This window comes from Beta vulgaris, chromosome 5, assembly GCF_026745355.1.
Source record: "Beta vulgaris subsp. vulgaris cultivar EL10 chromosome 5, EL10.2, whole genome shotgun sequence".
In the NCBI taxonomy this organism is placed as follows: domain Eukaryota; kingdom Viridiplantae; phylum Streptophyta; class Magnoliopsida; order Caryophyllales; family Amaranthaceae; genus Beta; species Beta vulgaris.
The window spans coordinates 33547927-33569380 of NC_079206.1; the positions used below are offsets into that span (position 1 = coordinate 33547927).

The 21454-nt window shown below is 36.5% G+C and overlaps 1 protein-coding gene across 2 annotated transcripts; it reads left to right on the forward strand.

The window, feature by feature from the left end:
* The first annotated feature begins 255 nt into the window (after positions 1-255).
* LOC104893772 (aspartic proteinase 36) lies at positions 256-20183 on the forward strand. 2 transcript variants are annotated; one of them, XM_010679909.4, is made up of 10 exons: positions 260-633; positions 1487-1616; positions 2526-2773; positions 4187-4417; positions 12217-12379; positions 12459-12532; positions 14393-14480; positions 16718-16793; positions 18027-18098; positions 19814-20183. In XM_010679909.4, exons 1-10 carry the CDS (start codon positions 392-394, stop codon positions 19960-19962), a joined length of 1473 nt encoding a protein of 490 aa, XP_010678211.1. In that variant the 5' UTR covers positions 260-391; the 3' UTR covers positions 19963-20183. The 2 variants fall into 2 exon arrangements, with proteins under 2 accessions (XP_048500545.1, XP_010678211.1); XM_048644588.2 differs by lacking the exons at positions 16718-16793; positions 18027-18098; positions 19814-20183 and adding an exon at positions 16171-16325 and having other exon boundaries at positions 256-633.
* The last annotated feature ends 1271 nt before the right edge of the window (positions 20184-21454 follow it).

Consider the following 21454-nt stretch of genomic DNA (forward strand, 5'->3'; position numbering starts at 1 on the left):
TCTTGCGTGGGTAGTTATCAGCGCAAATTAACCATTTTGTTTTTTTTTCTTTATCTCCTTTTCTCATAAATTCCACGCCATCTAGCGCAATTCTTGGGGAATTTCATCCGGAATTTTTGGGAAGTTCTATCATTTTGACTTTTTTTTAAAAAAAAAAATTATTTCCTTTTTTTTTAATTTATTTCCCTTCCTTCAAATTACGTTTGATATTCAAGGTCGTGCTTTGGAGCAAGACCACGTAGAGGAAGGTGGTCTTTAGACCACCTTCCACGCTTTGGTAAAAAAGAAAAGGAAAGAAAAAAAAAAAATTACTGAACACAGAAGAGTAATACCATTAAGCAAACCCTCTGTCTCCCCTACCAATTACTCAATCTTACTACACATTCATCAAATGACAACGATGATCATGTGGAAAAACAACATCTCTTTCTCTCAAAAATTAATTATAGCATCCATTGTATTAATCTTTTGTACTTCAACTGTATCTTCAAGTGCAATTTTCAGTTTGAAGTTCAGATATGCAGGCACGAATCGGTCCCTCAATTCCCTTAAACTCCATGACACTAATCGCCTTCAAATGCTTTCCAATCTTGACCTTCCTTTGGGTGGTACTGGCCGTCCTGACTCCTCTGGGTCTGTTTTATATCCCTTTTATTTCATTTCTCTCTCTTTTTGTTTAAGGTTTTGGCTGCAATTCTTGAATTTTTTTTTTTTACTGGGTACTTTGTTAATTTTGTGGTTTTTGATTGATTTTTTTGGTAGGTACTTGTTAATTTTGTGGTTTTTGATTGATTATTTTTTTGGTGGGTACCTGTTAATTTTGTGCTTTTTGATTGATTATTTTTTTTGGTGGGTACTTGTTAAATTTTGTGCTTTTTGATTGCTTTTTTTTTGGTGGGTACTTGTTAATTTTGTGCTTTTTGATTGATTTTGATTTTTCTTTTACTTGATTAGCAGTTTCTCAATAAAATTTCTTTTTGACTTTACTTTTCTGGCTGTTCTCTTGCCTATGAAGCTGTGGTTTTTATTCAAATTCAGATTGTTGGGTGTTTTAGGTGAAATGGGTTTGTTATAATCAGTGGGAGATCTTGGTCAAAAAAATATGAGGGGCCGAGGTTGAAACTTCGACTTCTTGTTTACTAAGTGCACTCAGTCTATATTGCAACATTTTTCTATTGTTTTGGTTTTCAGTTGATAAGGCCCAAAGTGGCCTGGTGGGAAGATTGTTCTCTTGTTTCGGTTTTCAGCTGGGTTTTACTGGATCAAGGGATTTTGCTTTGTTTTGTTGGCTACTTGGCTGTCCTTTTGTTCTTTAGTGATGTGTTTTGAGGAGTCTGCAATCTGATGGGTTTTGTTATTTTGTACAATTGGTTATTTTTTGTAGCTGATCTCTTCTTAGGCAAGCCATTTCATGTTCTTTAATTGCTGTTTTTAACTATGATGTGACCTTCGTTGATTAAGTAATTTTCTTGCCCTTATTTTGCAGGTTGTATTATGCAAAATTGGGTATTGGGACACCTCCAAAGAGTTTTTATGTGCAAGTGGATACAGGGAGCGATATCACGTGGGTTAATTGCATTGAATGTACAGAGTGTCCTAGAAGAGGCTATCATGGTGTAAGGCCCATCCTGTCAGTCATAATTTTATGATTTATTGCCTTTCTTTATTTGAGTTTTGACCTAGAACATAAATTTCTTGGCTCCTATCCATATCTTAGTGAAATATAGACTGTCACCATCTTATTGAAAACAGTAGATCATTCTATCTTAGCTGTTTTAAAAGGTCATAGATTATGCAACATGGTTATTCACCGTGATATGGCTTTTTATTTGATAAAAATGTTACCTGCTGTTGCCATGGGAAAAATTCTGTCTTTTCAATTTAATTTTTCCTGAAATAAAATTTGTTTTTGTTATGGGGGGTGTCTGATCTGGGTTTTGTATGAGGCTATTCCCTGTGAGGATGAATAACTAGCTTATCCCGACCCTTTAAAAAAAAGAAGTTTGTTTTCAAGTTTTGCAGAAAAGGTCTAATGGGTGCCTATAATTCTATAATTAGGGTCTGTTTAAACTAGAACTTCCATAAGCGTAATTTGCCTGAGTTTTAAAGGGTTTTATGTGCGGATAGAGGGAAAAAGGGTAATTAGGAATGAAAAGAGAGAGCAGGTTATATAGCATTGAGCTTCTTTGATCGAATCAGCACATGTGTGGCCATTTAGGCATATTATTTAAGCAAAACTAACTAATGATATCATGATAGATTTACAAATTTAGAGCCTAAAATACTTTCATGATTGCGAAGTCTGTCTCTAAACTTAAGATGCAACATCTCAGGCTAGGTGTGGCGAATTTGAAGGTCTAACTAATATCAACATGTTAAATGATAAATGTCCATACTAGTGCCACAGTTTTTGCTCATTAAAGTAGGACTTGGAAACGGTCTCAATAAGGAAACTTTTTATGCACTTGTAATCATAATCTGAGCAAAACTAACTTGTGTTATGGGATGCTGATTTCTCCTGGCAGATAGAACTCACACTCTATGATCCGAAGGACTCCTTAACTGCTCAAAATGTCTCTTGTGATGAACCATTCTGTTTAGAAGTAAATGGTGGTCCATTTCAAGTTTGCAAGGCCAATGAATCGTGTTCATTTGCTGAGTTTTATGGGGATGGGAGTTCTAGTACTGGATACTTCATGCAGGATATTGTGCACTATGATCAAGTCTCAGGTGATCTTCAGACTACAACTGCGAACGGTAGTATCAGTTTTGGGTGAGTTATAGATCGATTTTCTGGCAATTGCATATTTGCATGTACCCATTGGCTAAAAATTATAATTCCATTATGCTGTCAATATGACATTTTAACTTCTCTTTTCCTGTGTGTCAAATTTGATTTAAGTGATAAATAGAAATTTGTACTCTGATTGAATTCTAGATTGATTAGATCTGAATAGGCTAGATACTAGAAGATTATGTAGTGATGATATGTTTGAAATAGTCAACTGGAAGGTTGTTTAAGGACAACATGACTTGACAATGCCATCTCTCCAGTTTGACAAATTAAGAGGTTTCTTTGCTATATGAACCACATAGGAGTAGTGCTAGAGAATTGATCCCTTAGTTCCTCTGTATTGTGATTTTTTTTGAGGGTATATCAAGTGGCTCAATTCTTTCTTCTCTATCTGTTGAAGCATTGTTCTTAGTAGCAGGCTTGTCCATCCTAAAATCAGTCTTATTTCATTGAGGAATGTTTTGAAGGGTATATGATGTTAGGCTCTAGGATTTTATATCATGATATTTCTAAAAATATGGGTTCTTTTAAGTGAAAGGGCATGGAAATGCAGTTGGTTCATTGCAAATGGAAACCAAACTGCTGTATAGGGAACCCTTATGTGCTAAATTTCTTATCTTTCATCATTAAATGATCTTTATTCTTTACTGACCTGCCTGCATATTTTGACTTATAGAGAATAAATTTACATTGATACAATCAGAATTCTTTAGTAATTGTATCATGAGTGAGATCACAAGAGCTTTGCAGTTTACTTCGTGATTGGGAGATTATGAATCTACCAAAATAGTACAATGCAAACTGAGACCACCTATTTTCCCTCTTGACGAGAAATAGCTAGTTGATGCATCGTATTTGTTGTTTATGATTCTCACTGTCTTCATGTCAGATTTTCCGTGTTCTTTTCTAGCAAGTGGTCGTCTGTGGATTTGACATGTACTACTGTTACACTTTCCTATTTTGGCTGTTTTTATTTAATTGTTCCACTTTCACTTTTTCCTTATATGATAACCTATCGCATCAACTTTTTACACTTTTCTACCTCATATACCCCACCACTCATTTTAGTAATTCACCCAAAACCTTCCCACCTACCTTATTTTTCTCTCTCCTACAATAAATTTATGTTTCTTTTACATTTCCCAAAATCAAATATTCTTTGGTTGTACTTCTTTCTTGCTTTTTGCAAAATTTCCTTGGATTCTCCCCTAAATTGAAGTGTAACAATTAACAAAAAACGGAGGGAGTATATATTAATTATGTTGCAGTATTTGTTCCATGGCTATGCTCTCTTCTTTGACCAGATAAGAGCTTCTATTGAATAACAAAGAGTGCCTGCATTTAACGTATCAATTAGGTGGTTGAGATTAGTTATGATTCATCTGTTTACAGGTGTAGTGCTGGGCAATATGTGGACCGAGGTTCACCAAACTCTGATGAATCCCTTGATGGTATTCTTGGGTTTGGGAAGTCGAATTCATCTGTAATCTCACAACTGGCATCATCAGGACAAGTTAAAAAGATGTTTGCCCACTGTTTAGATGGTGTAAATGGCGGCGGCATTTTTGCTATCGGGACTATTGTGAAGCCGAGGGTTAACACAACTCCATTGCTGCAGAATGAGTATGTAGTTCTTACTATCTATATTAGAGTTCTTCCATGTCTATTTGCAAACTTTCTTGTAGATTTAAGTGTACTTTGTTATGTTCATAAATCTTTGTTCTGTTTGGCAGTTGCACTTGCTACTTCTAGTTCTTGTATCGACATGTGAATGGTATGGGTAGTTTTAGAAGCCTGCATTATGACTTAATTGTGAAGAATTTCGTGGACCCATGCCCTTTTTAATTTTCTATAAGCCTATATTGGCTAGGACTGATTTGCAGGAGGCAGGCGCCTGTTGGGCCATATTCAGACTTGAACAGGATGAGAGAATGTGGTTGTTTAGGACAGTAGATACTTCGTACTTGCTAATCTGCTTTTACAATCTCCCAGGTTTGTACTTTGTAGGCTGTAGTTAAAGCTGTGGATCTTTTGGATGGCATGCATTGGATTAGTTATACCCTTCAGTAATTGACCTGCTACTGAAAGATACTTTGTGGAGAAATTGAAAACAAGGTGAAACTAGGGCTTCAATTATAAAGAGAATAGCTGTGGATCTTCTCGATGGCATGCATTGGATTATTTATACCCTTCAATGGTTGACCTGCTACTGAAAGATACTTTGTGGAGAAATTGAAAACAAGGTGAAACTAGAGCTTCAATTATCTTTGTAGTGATACTTTGGATGGTTTTAGAATATATGAGGAGATCCAGGAATAGTGTCTCTTGGTGGATGTGAAAATGAGGTAATATTTGCATGGGTTATTGGAGAGCTTTCCTCTTTTTTTTTTTTTTCGAAACTTGAGCATTAGGAACGTCATTTCAAGTATAAAGAAGTACAGGTTGCCTTTTTAATTTCTTTGCCATTGTCTTTCCTCCTCGAAAGGAAGTTAATGGTGCTGTGGATATGTTTGATGGTCATGAGAGTGAAAAATAGAGAATATTATAGAATTAGTGCATTTGAACTAATAACTAAGGAAATTAGGCTAGTGTGCAAGCAGGTCTTCTTACCCAAAAGATAAAAGACCTTTTGTAGTGGCTGGTTCTGCCATATTGTAAAAGTTTCCTCGCTGCCATGATTGAGTTTTTTTTTTTTGGGGGGGGGGGGGATATGGGTTGGCAGGGGATCATTCTTCATCAGCAACAATAATATGCTTCATTGGAAGTGTCATACTTCTCAGTTTTTCTTCACTACATGTCTATTACAGTGCTAAAACGAATATGCTTTTTGGTCATTTTTAAGGGAGGATTATTTAAAAGAGTAGAATGTAAAAATTGAAGGATAAGTGCTCTTTTAAACAACAAAGTGATCATAGTGGTCTTCCAATCCCTATAAGAAGTTTCAGGCATCTATAAGTTGTAATACTGTCCATCATTTCCCCGCCTTACATCACCATGGGCTAAAATTTTCTTGTACATTACCTTACCTGAAGGACATTGACGAATCCTATAATATGCTTTTCCACCTTGAACTTTAAGGCTAAGCTTAAATTATTATGTCCTCTAGCAGTCTCAACCTACGTTTTGATGATAATGGCAGCCATACTTGGTCGACCTATTTTATTATTTCATTGTCACTTATCAAGGACGGATAGAAATGGGTGCTGTTAACCTTTGGTTTTCTAATATCAAGCATTGAGAAGTTGAAAGAAAGGAAGTTTCCGGCCTCCTTAATGTTGCTGCTGAATTTTTGATAAAGTTTCATGATATATCTGGATAACTAAATGTTTCATGGCAGGCCATATGTTTCTTGAGAATCCAGAGTGCTGTCTGCACCAGGGAAAAAAAACGCGGTCGCGGTCGCGTTCGCGGGAACGGTCACGTTTTCGCGGGAACAGCTTGTAACGGGCAAATAGAACGTTTCGCGGCCGACGCAGCGTGAATTTTTTAAAAAAATTCACATAATATGTTTCAACTTTATTTGCATTTTTAGTTTATGTAGCATTATTACAACATAATATAATCAAATCTAATAGAATATCATGTTTCATCAACTATATAATTAAATCATAGAAAGAATTTGGCCAATGTTTGAAAAAAACGGATGTAACGGGGATAAAAGCGTTCTAACGCGGCGAGTTCGCGTTACGGAACGGACAACGCGGCGAGAAGTATGTGAATTTTATTATGGCGTTCCGTAACGGGATTTCGCGGAACGGCAAATCCAAAATCCGTTACAGAACGGCCGTTCTGTAACGGAACGGGAGAGTTTTAATTCCGTGGTCTGCACTCTGAGCTGTATGGCTAAATGTAATTTTGAGCAGACCAAAATCTATTTGTTGCTTCACTAATGGTTCCACAAAAGTAATGTGCATGTTTTTATTCCCATATATTTATGAGGCGCAGAATTTACTTTTGGGTGTAAGGTTTCATTTCAAGAGAGAGAGTGAAGGGGGGTGGAGGGGGGAAGGACCTTAGAGGTACAACAATGTAGCATCTTTAATGTTATGTATAGTGTCATCTTCCTGCTCCATGGGAATGAGCTGCCACAGATTTCTGAAGCTCTTGAATAGGGAATCATGCACCTAGGTTGCATTCAGATTCGGGGACGGAAAACGAGGATATTTTAAAATTTAGAAATGCGTAAACGCACCCATACAAGATATGTATTGTATAGAGTACACGTACGAGTACGTGACCTAGAAGAAGTACCCGTGATGCATGGGAACTAAGCATTAGGATGTGTGAGCTTTTTGTAATTAACTAATGTTGTTGGGGCTGAGTAAAGAAGAAGATTAAGAACTAAAACTAATATATGATTGATTATATGGAAATTCAACAGAAAATGTAAGATAGTTTATCTAGTTTGGAGTGACTTGACGCCCAAGCTAACCTAATTATATTGCGCTACGAACTAATATATGAAGCTACGAGCACTTCTTCCCTGACTAGGCCTTTAACTTATTCCCTTAGATAACGATACTAACTTATAAAGCTATATCCTGGAATTCCCCTACAACATATATTAGTTCGTAGCTTCATCATACCCTTCTCACCAATATCTTTTACTTTTAGAGGTAGCTTGCTTGCTTTCTCTCCAAGCTAACCTAATTATATTGCGCTTCCCACATTACCCCTCCCTTTATACCCATTGAACAACACTACCGGCCGACTAAAATTCCACCTTGTCCTCAACCTTTAGTGATCTATCACTGTAAGCTTCACAACTATGTTCCCTTAGACATTCAAGCTCCTCTTGCGTGATTGTTGGCGTGACAGTTGTGGACTCAAACTTGTGTTAAAACATTTGAAACTGGTTCTCGAAGGGTCTTGGATTATGGGTCAAATCACGGAATTAAAATTCGGTCGTTCCGGTATGTAACGATTCTGTATCATATTTGGAAGTTGTCGTTCTCAGAAATCCCGTTATAGAATGTTGTGACAAAAATCATGTTCATCTCGCCGCGTCGTCCATCACGTTACATTGATTCACCGTGTTAGAGCATTCTTGTCTCCGTTACGTCCATTCTTTTGACAGAATTGACGAAAGAAAAAGCATAATCGTAAGAAAAGCAAAATGCACACTCAAGAAGGGAGAATAAATTAGTTTGGGCATTTAAGTTTGGATGTATATGAGTTGTTTCATAATCTATGATGAAGAAATACTTCTTAAACTATAAATTTGCAAAATATGATGTTAAATCCCTTCTATGTGAATTTTATCAATTATCACGCCGCGATCCATTCCATACATCTGATACAAGCCGCTTCCGCGATCACGACATCCATGATTTTTTTTCGTTTGAGTAAAATGATTGTTGTTTAGTTTGGTTTCTTAAGATTGCTGGTCGGAGGGAAAAGGGAAATGACACGCAATTTGGTGTGAAAGCTTGGATGGGGCTGGAAAACATCAACATGGGAGGAGGTGTGAGAGCTTGGGTACGACGTACGTTGGATGGGTTTAAAGAGAAGGAGCTTGGATTTAAGTGGGTTGTCCTAGATGTGGGCCTTGCCTCAGTAATTGCGGAAAAATGAAATTTTGGAGGGATGTTAATATTCCGGGGTTGATTGATAGAATGCGGAGTAAGGAAAGTGGGTTTTGAAACCTGGCCCGTAAGGAAAGTGGGTTTTGAAACCTGGCCCTCAACCCGGGAACAACTTTCTTAGGTAATTATTGAGTTGCCCTGGCTAGTAGGAGCTTCTAGAATGACCTTTTTCTCCATGGCTACAGAGGGTCCAATGTATGCAAAAACTCGATAAGTCTGATAAGTCTGTTGTGGTCTCCTTCTCCACCACATATAATGGCCTCCATTGGTAGCTCCCTTCCCTCAATTTCCATCCACTTCGTTCACCACTCCACCTCCTGCAACCTGCACCACCAGCTGAAATTCTCCAATAATGCCACCTTGAACTTTGCCGGACCCCACATAAGCTCCGTCTTCTCTTCCTCTTCTCCTTTCACTTCTTCCATCGTGGTCAACAAAATCACGTGTTCCACCACCCGATCCACCACCTAGAGTGTTGTTGGTGAGAAAGCCTGGCCTCCACGGGAACCATCCCCCCTCCCCCTCAAATATTTTTCTCTTTCGTCCATCCAAGAGTCTGCCAGAGCTACTATTTGCAGAGCTGCCTTAACCACCATGACCTTTAAATTTGGCGGCAACATCCGCCTGTTCACGACCGATACAACTACCAGCGAAAGAAAACAAAGCACCTTTGGACTGAATTTTCTCCATATTTGTCACCCTTTCTTCCTCTTTCATCTCTGAATTCGCTAGGTTGTCTTCCACTTCAAGCTCCTTCTGAATTGGCTTCAAGCTCCTCTCTGGCTTCATCTATCTTCATCTATATGTGATTGTAAGCTTGAAAGTCAACAATGGTTGTTCAAATTCCCTCTTTTTTCCCACCACTTTCTCTTCCCCCACCAAAATTGGTCGTGCCTGCGAGGATGATGCTGATGAAGATCCAAAGCATCACATCACCTGATTCTTCAACTATTGCCACTCATAAAACAGCCACCGCCGGTGTTCACATTTGAACCAGTGTTGGCATTGCAGTCAAGTGTTATTACGACAGCTTTAACTTTGCTCCTCCATTTACATGAAAATAAAAAAGAATTAATCTTCCAGTTGAAGGATCCAATCATCATAATTTCTTCCATTAAACTCGGAAAGTTGAAGCTCTTGTCGGATACACAGTACACTGCTCTTCTGAGAAATCTGAAATTTGTCTTTTGTGTGTGATGTAGGTGAACTCTTCATGGAAGCACATTTACATTTGTCGTGCTGCACTATTTTTGGTGAATTCCATTGGAGTTTTTATTTAGAATTCGAAAATTAGCACTCTAATACTATTTCTGGTGAACGAACATTGTTGGGTCATATTTTAGAAGATTTAGAACAAAAACTGATATTTGATTGATAATTTGGAAACCGATACTTGATTGATAATATGGAAACCAATAGGAAATGTAAGATAGATTCAAGTTTTCGAGTGATTTGACACACTCCCATAGCTAACTCTAATACACCCTACAATATCTTCATCATACCCTTCTTCTCACTAATCTCTTCTTTTTACAAAGTTAACTTACTTGCTTTCTCTCCAAGCTAACCTCATTATATCGTGCTCTCCATATTACCCCTCTCTCTATACCCAATGTGTAACACTTTTCTTGCCTAGTAAAAGTAGCTTACCTTAGTCATCAAGTGAGCGATTATCATCTTTCAGAACTTTTAGGCATGTAGAAAAGTAATGGGTGGCCGGTGGCTGAAGTATGAAGATGGTTGAGATGGCTTTCTGAAAGAAACAACGGATTTCTAAGGATAGAGCTTGTTCACTCCAAGGGTTAAACTTTCGAGTTTCTTACTTGAGGCTGCTGTACTGCTAGAATGAAGTGGTACCTTATAAGTGACACTTGTCTTGTTTTCTGTTGTACATGATAGCTTACAAATCATGATCATATTTTTGTCCCTAGCCCTCCTTTCCTACATGGCTGAGACTGTGTTGATGTTAACATAGTTCAGTTTCAGCAGCATTTCCTGCGTGCCAGATTTTTAGATCTGTGAAGGTTACTCCGTCCATTCCCGAAGGATCTTCATATTTACCAGAAGCAACAAAAACAAGGCTACGAAGAGAGGTAGTTCAATAGTTGGTCCAATTTTATTTTTTTTTTGTAGATGGGAGTGAGAATGTGGTTGTGAGACTGGAATCAAGTGTGGCCAACAAGGGGGATGGTTGTAAGAAAGAGATAAAGTATATAGCAATTAGGCTATGATAGTCAAACACGGCAAAATGGCTTTCGTACCGGTGTCGATACGACACGACAGAGATTCGGGTACGAAATACGGGTTGGATACGTCGATTGGCACTCGAATACGGCTAGATCTATGAAGACAGGAGATGAATTACACCGTTAAAAATTGCGATTTAGGGTTTGCCAAACCCTAATCTGTTAATTGGAGGCTAAATCTTTTATATTTTTTCTTGGGATGTTGCGGCTTTTGCTCGGGATGTAAACCCGCATCTGATTGTCGGAGTTCTCCATTGCCGATTCTCATCTTGCCGGCTATTTCTCCAGCGAGGGTGTCCAACAGAATGAAATAGAGTAAAAGACCAAAAGTCACTATTTTAACTCTTCCTCTCTCTGTAATTTGTTTTTTCTTTTTATTTTTTAAGATGAGTTAAGAAGGAGGAAGGGGGACCCTCATATCACAATGCAACTGTGATGTACTGGTCATTATGTGATTTATGTTAATGCTTTTTTTTCTTTTTTCTATTTGTAATCTCACGTGACCATGTTTCTTTCTTTTATTTTTTTCTTCTTTTCTTTCCTTAATTGCTATTCCTTTTTTTTTTATCTTTATTTTAAAGCTTTGGACTTTAAGTTTTGACTTTCCTATCTATCTTTTTGCAAATCTCAAAACTATTTAATTATTAAATAAATATTTTATATAAATCCCTGTACCCATGTCCAACTTTTGGACGGTGTCCCGTATCCAAAAATTTTGGACTTGCCGTTTCGGATACTCGGATCCGTACCCGTACTCGTACCCGTGTCCATATAACATAGCAATTAGGAATAAAGCAAAATTATGAAGAACTTCATGGAATGTGAAAATGGTAAGTAGGAAAATCATTAAAGATAGGAGGGAGTACATTATAGAGATCTGGTCTTGCTACTCTAATGCAATGTTTGCTAAATCATTTTGATCTTGTTGGCGTAACTTTGTTGTCTATTGCCATCTATACTTCAGTTTTGTTGCATATAAGATTTTTTTTTGAACATAAGACAAATCCTTTTCAATAAGATGAAGTAAAATATCAAATGTGGTGCATATTTGCATCAACCATGTGTGGAGGCTGGGGAGAGGGAGGAATGTGGTGCACTGAACTCTTATACTATGTGACCTGTACTCGTATGCCCATGTCTGACACAACTCGTATACCCATGTCTGACACATGTTTGTGTCCAAGTGTCCGAGTTTGCTATTCTATGAAAGTTTTCAATGATTTTGGCCCAAAATGAAGTGTCCAAGTGTCCGTGTCCACCTCAGGCACCCGACACGGGTACTTGAGGTGAATTGAAGAGTCCATGTAACTAAGCTCTTATATACATAATTTCGATGTTTCTATGCATTTGTTAGTGGGAGGGTCTGGAGAGGTGTGTGTTTGTTTGTTTTTTTGTTCGTTTTAAATGTCTTGCTAGAGGAGGGAAGGATGGTAACTGTGAATTTACCATCTTCTTCCGTTTCGATCTTGAATACTGTATTTTGTCTCTAAATCTTCATGTAATTTAGGCACGCATTACAAAATTAATACTTTCATTTATTTTTATTATGTTGTAAAGTGCTTATCTTATTTTCTTTCACAAACAATTTTAGGCCGCACTACAATGTAAACATGACTGGGGTCAAAGTTGGAAATTATTCATTGGATCTTCCATCAAATTTATACGAGTTAGGAGGCAAGAGAGGGGCCATAATCGATATTGGTACTACCCTTGCTTATCTTCCTCAGGTTGTTTATGAGCCACTAGTTATCCAGGTACTTATCTGCCTGCTAATTTAAGTTCATGTTATGCACTAAAGTTTAATGTTCATATATATGACAATAAATTCAACAGATACTGTCGCAGCAACCTAACTTGAAATTGGTTAATGTTCAAGACCAATATACATGCTTCAAGTATACTGAAAGGTATAATTCCTCTGATCAGATCATTTCATTGCTTTGTGCATGGGGGCCTTTTATACTTCACGGTGATGATGAAATTGGATACTGTTCTCGAAGGCAGGTCACAGAGAAATCAGAACTAAGGATTTAACTTTGCTAGACTTTAAGAAGCACAAGTAGGGCTCTGTTTTCACCTTCTGTATGTTCTACTTTTTGAACATAAAACTAACTCACTGGGGTGACTGAGGAATTCCTCAATCCTGTTTTGCATTTTGTATAGAAATAATGACAATTAGACCTATTGTAATTGGATACTGGGTGCTATTCTGTCATATGGATGTATTCATTTTCTTTATGCTTCAATTAGAGAAGGAAAATATGTTTCGTTCTGGTGAATATGATCTAAATGTCACAAAGATGAATAATGCTTCAAAGTGTTTTGGGGATAGGTGTAGAATGGACCAGGATTTGGAAAAACTTTCAGAAATACACAAGATTTCCTCTTTTTATTGAATTAGGCTTTAGGCACTTTGAAAATGCAAAAAAGACAGAATTATTGCGTCTGGTATATTAATTGCTCATATATGTAAATCTATGCATGTGCTAAAGTAATGTGGGTTTAGATGGCTTTTTTTTTTTTTTTTTTTTGAGAGGATGGATTTAGGTGGCTTTGGTCAACATTAAAGATAACATTAGTTTTGAGCTATTTTTACACGGATGTTATTGGTTAGTTTTATTGGCTATACGGTTATTTTTATGTGAGGTGCCGTGGTTGGGTGGCTAAAGATGCTCGCATTGTATTAGTCTTTCAAGGATTGCATTTTACGTATGGATTGTGGAAAAAAAGATGTATTCTATTTTTGTTAGGAGTCATAGTCTAAGGAGTTAATTGCTTCACGGTCTAGAATTATATGTTGTTACTACAGAATTTATATTACCTGTATGAAGGGTTTAGGTGCTTTTTATTAAGTATGTGATTGTGATTAAGAGTTTACTTTTTTTTGGATAAAACTAAGAAGTATAGGTGCAATGCGTATATGCCGCAATCTAGCATTACTAGTTTGTTTAGTATCTGTTTGATTAAATTGCATAGTTTTGTCCGTTCGACTCTAAATTTACACTCAGGTTTTGTAATGTCTGTTTGACTTTGAACTAACAAAATCGTACTCCCTCCGTCCCATAATATAGTGCTTGTTTGTCTCTCTTGAGTTTAAACTTTAAATTTTTTGACCAAATATTCTCATTAATATACACAAAATAACATACTCATGTGGGATCTTGTTGGGTTCGTCTCAATGTGTACTTTCACAATATCAACTTTTTATATTTTTTATCAATTCGGAATTTTGAAGATATTGAAGGTCAAATTACATCTTGGAGACCGTGCAAAAGGAAACAAGCACTATATTTTGGGACGGAGAGAGTATTAAAAAGCAATTCTATCCACATTTTGGGACAATAATAGAAATTTTGTGAACTTTATAGGGCAGGACTCAGGAGTATTACCTTACTGTGTTCTGACTTCTGAGTGCAGAGCAGTGGATTTTGAAGGGGGAAGTTTCTTTTATAGGGCCTCTTTTGCTTTTCCATGGGTATGAGTGATCTTTTCCTTTGGACGCATGAAGCTAAGATGGTTTTATGATTTTTTTTGCATTTTTGGTTCATTTAATTGGTCTGGCGAAAGTAACATAAGTTTGGTTTTATTGGCAAAAGGAAAACAACAGGAGGAGAAACTGTTCTCTCTTTCTTTTCTTTTTTTTTATTTATTTATTTTGGGGGGGGGGGGTTACGGGTGTTTGGGGGGGATGTATTGATGCTACTTAATGTGAAATAATATTGGTGGCTCACTGATGTTCCTGTTTTCTTTTTTCTTGGTTTTCTCAGTGTTGACGATGGATTTCCACCTGTAACATTTTATTTTGGCAGTGGGCTCTCTATGACAGTTCAACCTAATCAGTATTTTTTCCCTGTTGTAAGTATATGTAACCATTTTATATTATGGATTCTTTCCAATGCTATCGTTCTATTGGGTTTCCTTTGCCTGTCTGATTTTCCATATGGCGTATGTGAATTCTTTTTCCTACGTGTGTCGTATGCTGATTTTGGAATTCTACAGCTACATATTTCAAGTCAATTATGTATAGGCATTGCCTTTTCTATCATTTGTGGTACGCCTAAAATTGGCGTGTATGCTTTAGTGACCTATGTTTTTAGCCTCAATCATTTCACCTCAATGTACTTGTGTCCAATACTCAACACTGAAACATTTTGGACCAGGAACATGAAAATTAAGATGTCCAAGTTTAGCACTTGAACACCTACATATGTCTGATGTGACTTGCCAAGTTTCATAGCTAAAGTAACACAACTGGTAACTAAATGAGCTCTTGAGCCCTTTATTGTGAAGGAATACAATAATGATATTCCCGTTATTGGAGTTATTGCTACTCGATGATATAAAGCCATCCAATTTGAAGATGTGTGATGGGTGTTCTCCACTGACACCAAAAGTCCTACATGGGACGTGTCCACTGTGGTGTGGAAGCTTTAAATTGATACTTGATAGCTAACGCCTAACAGCATATGTTAAGGGACCCCAGTTACCAGAGACAGAAGTCAAACTTGATATTCCCTCAGTGAGGTTAATTTGGAGCCAGATTTTGTACATGGCTTTCATTTTTCCTTTTCCCTACCTCTTTCTAAAATGCTGTTCTCATTTTGGGGGCTTCTTTGGGAGATAATCAGTAGGAGTTGAGGGCTCATTGCACTAGTTTATCTTATACCTTTCATCTTTTTGTTCGATTGCTTCGTCTAAGTGAGTTTTTCTCCATCTCATGATTAAGTATTTCTTTTTCACTATTCGAAAATTAAAATAAAACTAATGCTTTCATGAAGCATTGCTTGATTGTGTTTTTGCAGCTTCTAAAACATTTGGACAAGTAACAAGCACAAAAATATGTAGAAACCTTACTTCGGTTGCCAGAATAATCTTCATTAAAAATTCTAGGTTAGCAAAGTGGTATAAGGTGCGGAAGAAATGGCTCATGTGCATGTATGTATCAGTTTTCATCCTTCTCTCTCCAGGAATATAGGGCAGAGGACAAATGTCAAATAGGAACTCACTCCTGAGAAAACATAGAAGAACTAAAATTGCTGGCCAGTTTAATAGTATAATAAAAATCACCCGGGTGATCGAGCATGCTGCCAATAAATTCACACCTGTCATTACAGTATGTGCTTCTGGAGGGGAAGGCATGCAAGAAGCAAGCTTGAGCTTAATGCAAATGGCTTTTGAGCTTTGAGAGTCTTTTGTTTCCACTCTTTTGAATAAGATACTTTTATTTGGGAAGACTAGTTTATGTCATTTCTGGATTTGATTGCTATTTTAATTTTTTTCAAGAACTACTGATACCCAAACACAGTATACTTGATCCTTAAAACCAAAAAATGAAAATTTACAATGATGCCAAGCTAGTATGAATCTAAATTCTAAGCTGATCATTCCTCTTCTCTTTCTCTGTCTCTACATTGGTCTTGCAATCATGGCTGCTGTGATCCTTAGTTGAGTTCTTTCAACTTTAGCCCTGGACAATTGTGTTATAGTATATTTCCTATCCTCAGCCCATTATAAGAGGCTGACTAAAGCAATTTCATATATGTAGTTTTAAAAGTGTGCCCAAGGAGCGGTCAGGGTGTAAGACGGATCCAGCACGGCCAAAACGCATCCCAAGAGTAAGGCGAGGTCACCTACAACAGCGCTAAGAAGTGCACGCCTTAATCCACCTCTGGCAAGCCGGCCACTTTTGGTAGAGAGTCGCATGGGGGGGGGGGGGGGAAGAGTAGAATACTCATAAACTTACCTTAGCTTTAATTTATCAATTTCGAGTAAAAACCCTTTGTCAATTGCATGATATTTTATCAAATCTACCTTAATTAAAAGCCCTTATTTGTGGGGGAAACCCTAATTCATAAACTGAAATCAAGTGATGCTCGCCAACTCCGCACAAGTGACAGATTATATGTGAAGCTATGAACGTATGCATACAGATGCAAATGAGAGAACCTGTCCCGTACTCTTTCAAGGACTTCCTCTTTAGAAATTTATGTCTAAATCATGTTCGACTGTAGTGATTATAATTATATTGCTAAGTTACGTTTTGTCCTTAATTGCTTCTTTTTAATAGCTTTGTTAACCTCAAAATTATGTAGGATGATTTGTGGTGTGTTGGCTGGCAAAATAGTGGGATGCTGTCCAGGGACAAGAAGAATCTCACTCTATTAGGAGGTACTGACAAATAATCATCTTGTGCATTTGGAAGTTACTATTTGTGCAGCTTAACTATTTTGCTATTTATTCAGCTGTGCTAGATGGCCCTTATGCGGCTCTCTGGTGATTGGCCTTTTAGAAAAGAATTGTTGTTTGTTTTAATTGGACTTGAATAGTTGCTTTATACTATTAAAATAGTCCTCTGCTTGCACATTTCCACTGAGATATGTTAATTTTGACCTGCTAAAATTTCAGACTCCTTCATTTCTATTTTTCTGGGAACCTTTTTAAACGTGGCCTAGTTGCCAAGAAATTCATCTTCTGCTTTAACATAACATTTCTTTTGATTTCTTGATATCTAGAGTTTTGTCAAAAATCTCGTTATTGTTTTTGGCTGATGTAGGCAGATATCCATTCCTTGTTCTGAAAGAAGTTAAAGAGCTACTACCTGTTTTATTTTTTGTTTGACACACTTGCGTAGATACAAAGCCAGGTAAAAGAGGGAGGGGGAATCATCTATGTTGGGTACTTCTACTGTTTGGAGGAGAGCTAAATACTAAAGGATAATCAATGGGTTCCAGTAGTGGGCTTGGGCCAAGGGGCAGCAAAAAAGAGACATGAATATACTTTTAAAAGAATGAAATGTAAGTAACGTAAAAGAATGGATGAATATGAATAGTATGTTGAACAAAAAAGAAGAGAGGGAGTACTGTGTTTTAGGCTAGTATGTTCTTGTAACCATGTTTACCATTACTAAGTCATTCTCACTAAATGCCCATGCAGCTCTCTAAACATTTATTTAGTCTAATTCTTGGTCAAGAAGCAACTGTTCCAACTCAAATTTGTTATGTAGGAACATAATCGTGCTCAGAAAATGTGTTATTTAGCTCTCTGTACAGTCATAAGTTCTACGGCTCTATGCTTTTCAATCTCCACAGCTTTTCTTTTGGATGAACATAGTCATGCTCAGAAAATGTGTTATTTTAACTAGTGGCTTCAGTTTTCGTATGTTTTAGTTTTAAGTTGTAATTGGCCATTTGGAGTGCCACCAAAAGTTACTCATAGGCTAAGATAAGGAAAAGGATATATTCTAATATATATATATATATATATATATATATATATATATATACACATATGTGCTCTTGTAGTAGAACGGTGTACCTGGACTTTATTATAGAATTTAATAAGACTTTTCTATTTTCTACCTTTGATGTATGATTATGTCTCGTCTTCTCTTCGCCTGTGCAGATCTAGTGCTTTCTAATAAGCTAGTTGTATATGATCTGGAAAACATGGTCATTGGATGGACAGAATATAACTGTGAGTATGATACCCTTTTTTTTAATTGCCTAAAAAATTTCTTGGTATTCTGCTAAGTATTCCATCAGTTTTAAATCCCTGAGCTTTGCAGTCTAGGTTTTAACTTCATGTTTAGCTTGAATATTGTGAAATGATTACTCTGTTGCTTTTGGTTGCTGTGATGACTTGATGTCCCTTGCTTTTTCATTTTGGTTACGGATTTAAGGTACATTGTGCCCTCTGCAGCTCTGCTCGCCTTTCTGTAGGTTGAACTACATCTTCAAAAGTCTTCTATTAGTTTTGTTTTTATGAATACATGTAGTTACACACCTTAATTTTCTGATCTTTATCAAAACCTCCTGCAAAGCTGTACTCCGAGCATTACATGGTGTAGATAAGGGCCTTATCTGCTCTCCTTGTCATGTCATCTTTCCTGCCATCTAAATTCTTCACCGAGGATGCTGTACCCGGTTGGTATTTGATTGATTCCTGTATGTTGGTATTGAACTTTGGGTTTAGTAGAAACTAATGATTTGAAGTAGAAGAACTATTCACTCAATTTTCATATGTTTACTATAAGGAATCTATTTACTGAGCTTTAAAGGAATTAACCTCCAGTACATTGCTGTAATTTCAAATTGAGCTTACCATATCACTTACACGCAACGGGTTGCACTCTCGACTTGAAAAGGTTTGTACTCAGCACGGGAATTGCCTAGGGGTGGCAATGATGCGAGTCGAGTTCGAATTTGAGCTAGCTCGACTCGTTAGCATTTCGAGTCGAGTTTTAATTGAGTCGAGCTCACTCGAGTCAAGTTTTGACTGAGTCTTGTCGGAGCTTTGACCGAGTAGATTTCGAGCAGCTTGCAAGTGTCTCATGTGAAAAGCAACAATAAGGTAAAAAAATGTTGAATTTAGGTATTTCGCTATTGATAATTGGGTATTCGAGCTTCTCACGAGTTTTCGACTCGAGTATTGAGTTGCTCAAATCAACTCACAGCTTTGACCGAGTTTTGACTGAGTCGATCTCGAGTTGTCTCATCTCATTGCCACCCCTACTATCGATAGTGCTTTGTGGGAGAAACATTTTCTTGGAAAATACTTTTCCCATTTTCCTTTATTTTGGTTTGTAAAGGGTGGAAAATAGCTTTCCCTTAACTTAGAGAATAGTTGTCCAAATGACGGAAATAATTTCATTCTATAAAGGAAGGAATGCTTTTTTTCTCGTTATTTCTTACCTCTCTTTCTCTCCTCCCATCCATTATGTCTCCTCCCTTTTCCTTCGTCATTTTATCTCCAACGCTCCAACTTTCCTAGCTAGGAACCCAATGGATGGAAAATCAATATAAAATTGTGTTGTCCCTTGGAAAATTATCACATTGAATTTTTTTTCCTCCCTAACTAAACAGAGCCTCCATGTGTCTCGGGGTTTTCGTTTATCTTTTATATCCACCAATTTGAGTAATTTTATGCGTTCCTTATAAGATAAGTAGTTTGGCGGACATAAAGCTAACTTATCCCCATTTGACGTAAAAAAAAAGATTTTCTTCAATGTACGAATGGATGGTATAAATTATGTGTTGCATGTACATTCTCTACTTTGTTTCAGTGTACGACTGATGTTTAACTTTAATTGTCGAGCTTTTGATTTTGATATAGACTTGCTAAATTACTAGCTACCCGAAAAAAGTGTGCTTTTGGTGAATCTCTAAGGGGTGTACGATTGGGTTTTGCAGGCTCTTCTAGCATTCAGGTAAAGGATGAGCAGACAGGAACGGTTCATCTTGTAGGTCCTCATTTTATTTCTTTTGCTTCCTTTGTGGATATCCAAACACCCCTACTTGCGTTGTTTATAGCTCTTGTTTTTACATTGACGGTAAATTGAGCTGTTAATGTTGATAAATTTGCATATAATGTTAACATGATCAGTTTAAGAAAGTGTATACAGATTACAGATATAGCAACTAGGAAAAAATCTGGTGAGAATCCTTGTAAATATTATACAAATCAAAATTTTTGCACCAAATGAGTGCAATTTGTAATTGTCTGGACCGATTATCTAGACCTGAGCATAAAGTAGTACATTTTTGGCTTTGGCATCAAGTACTCAAACTTGTCTAGACTTTTTTTAATTTCTCCTTTTGTCCCCAAATGATTCATCGCTTTTGATTACAAAAAGAATGCAACAGAAGTAAAAGTTGCTTACTTAAACCCCAAGTTAAAGATATATATGCTCCGTTTGGTTGGGCATAAAACATTTTCAGTGTAAAATGATTTTCATGGAAAACAATTTACAATGTAAAATACAATTTTAAAATTAGTTTTTTGTTGTTTGGTTCTAGGTAAGAAAGATGATGACATGAATGGAAAATGAAAGGGAAAGTAATGAGGTAGTAAAAGGAGTGTACAAGAGAGCTAAGGAAAAGGAAGGAAAATATTTTTCCTTTTATTTGCAAAGGAAAATGGTTTTTCATTATTGGGAGAGCAATTTTACTGTAAGGGGAAATTGCTGTACACTCCTTTGCAAACCAAACAATGTAAAATTGAAAATAGAGGAAAATAGTTTTTACGAGGAAAATGTTTTACGTTTTACCAAACGGATCCCTAGTGTAAATGCTTAACTTTTTGCTCTAAACCAAACAATGGTTTCATATGAAAGATGAAACTTTCGTGCAATTTGCAATTTTCTGCAATATGAGTTGCTTCTTGATTTAACCAAATAATATTGAGGCTACGATATCAAGTGGGAGCGCAAGTGGTAAGAACTATCACCTTCAAATTTAGTTTTAAGTTATTGTGATTTGTATTCTCAGATAAAATTTTAGATTTCTTGTCTAAGGTTATGTCTTCTTTACGTTAAATAAGGTGATTTGATTTTAATTTATTAAGCTTCGATGTATTTTTGTTTGAGTAACATGGGTTTGGTCTCTTATTTAGACTGAATTTTTACACTAATGTCTTGGGGAAAAAATGATCAAATAAAAATTTGTAGGATTTTATTTCAACGTGATTTTTTATATAGTTTTAATTTTTATAATATTTAAAAATACAAAATTAAATAAAATTTGATGTAATTTTAACAAAAATAAAAACCAAGTCTCAAAAATAAAGTGAAGCGAACAAAATTTTCATGAGTTGAGACCCTTTATTTTCTCTCACTTGACAACAAAGATGGTGAGGACAATGATTTTCGGCCCAATGAAAGTGGAACTTGTGAAAAAGGGGAATGAAGGTAAGCTCTTGACTATTGTTAGTGGTAAGACCTGAACTTTGGACCTTCAAGTTGCCAAATGGAAGTTCTATCACTAAATTAAGTCTTGCTTATTATAAAAAATGAAATATCAAATTTTATTTTCCTTTATTGTGAGCAAAAATTG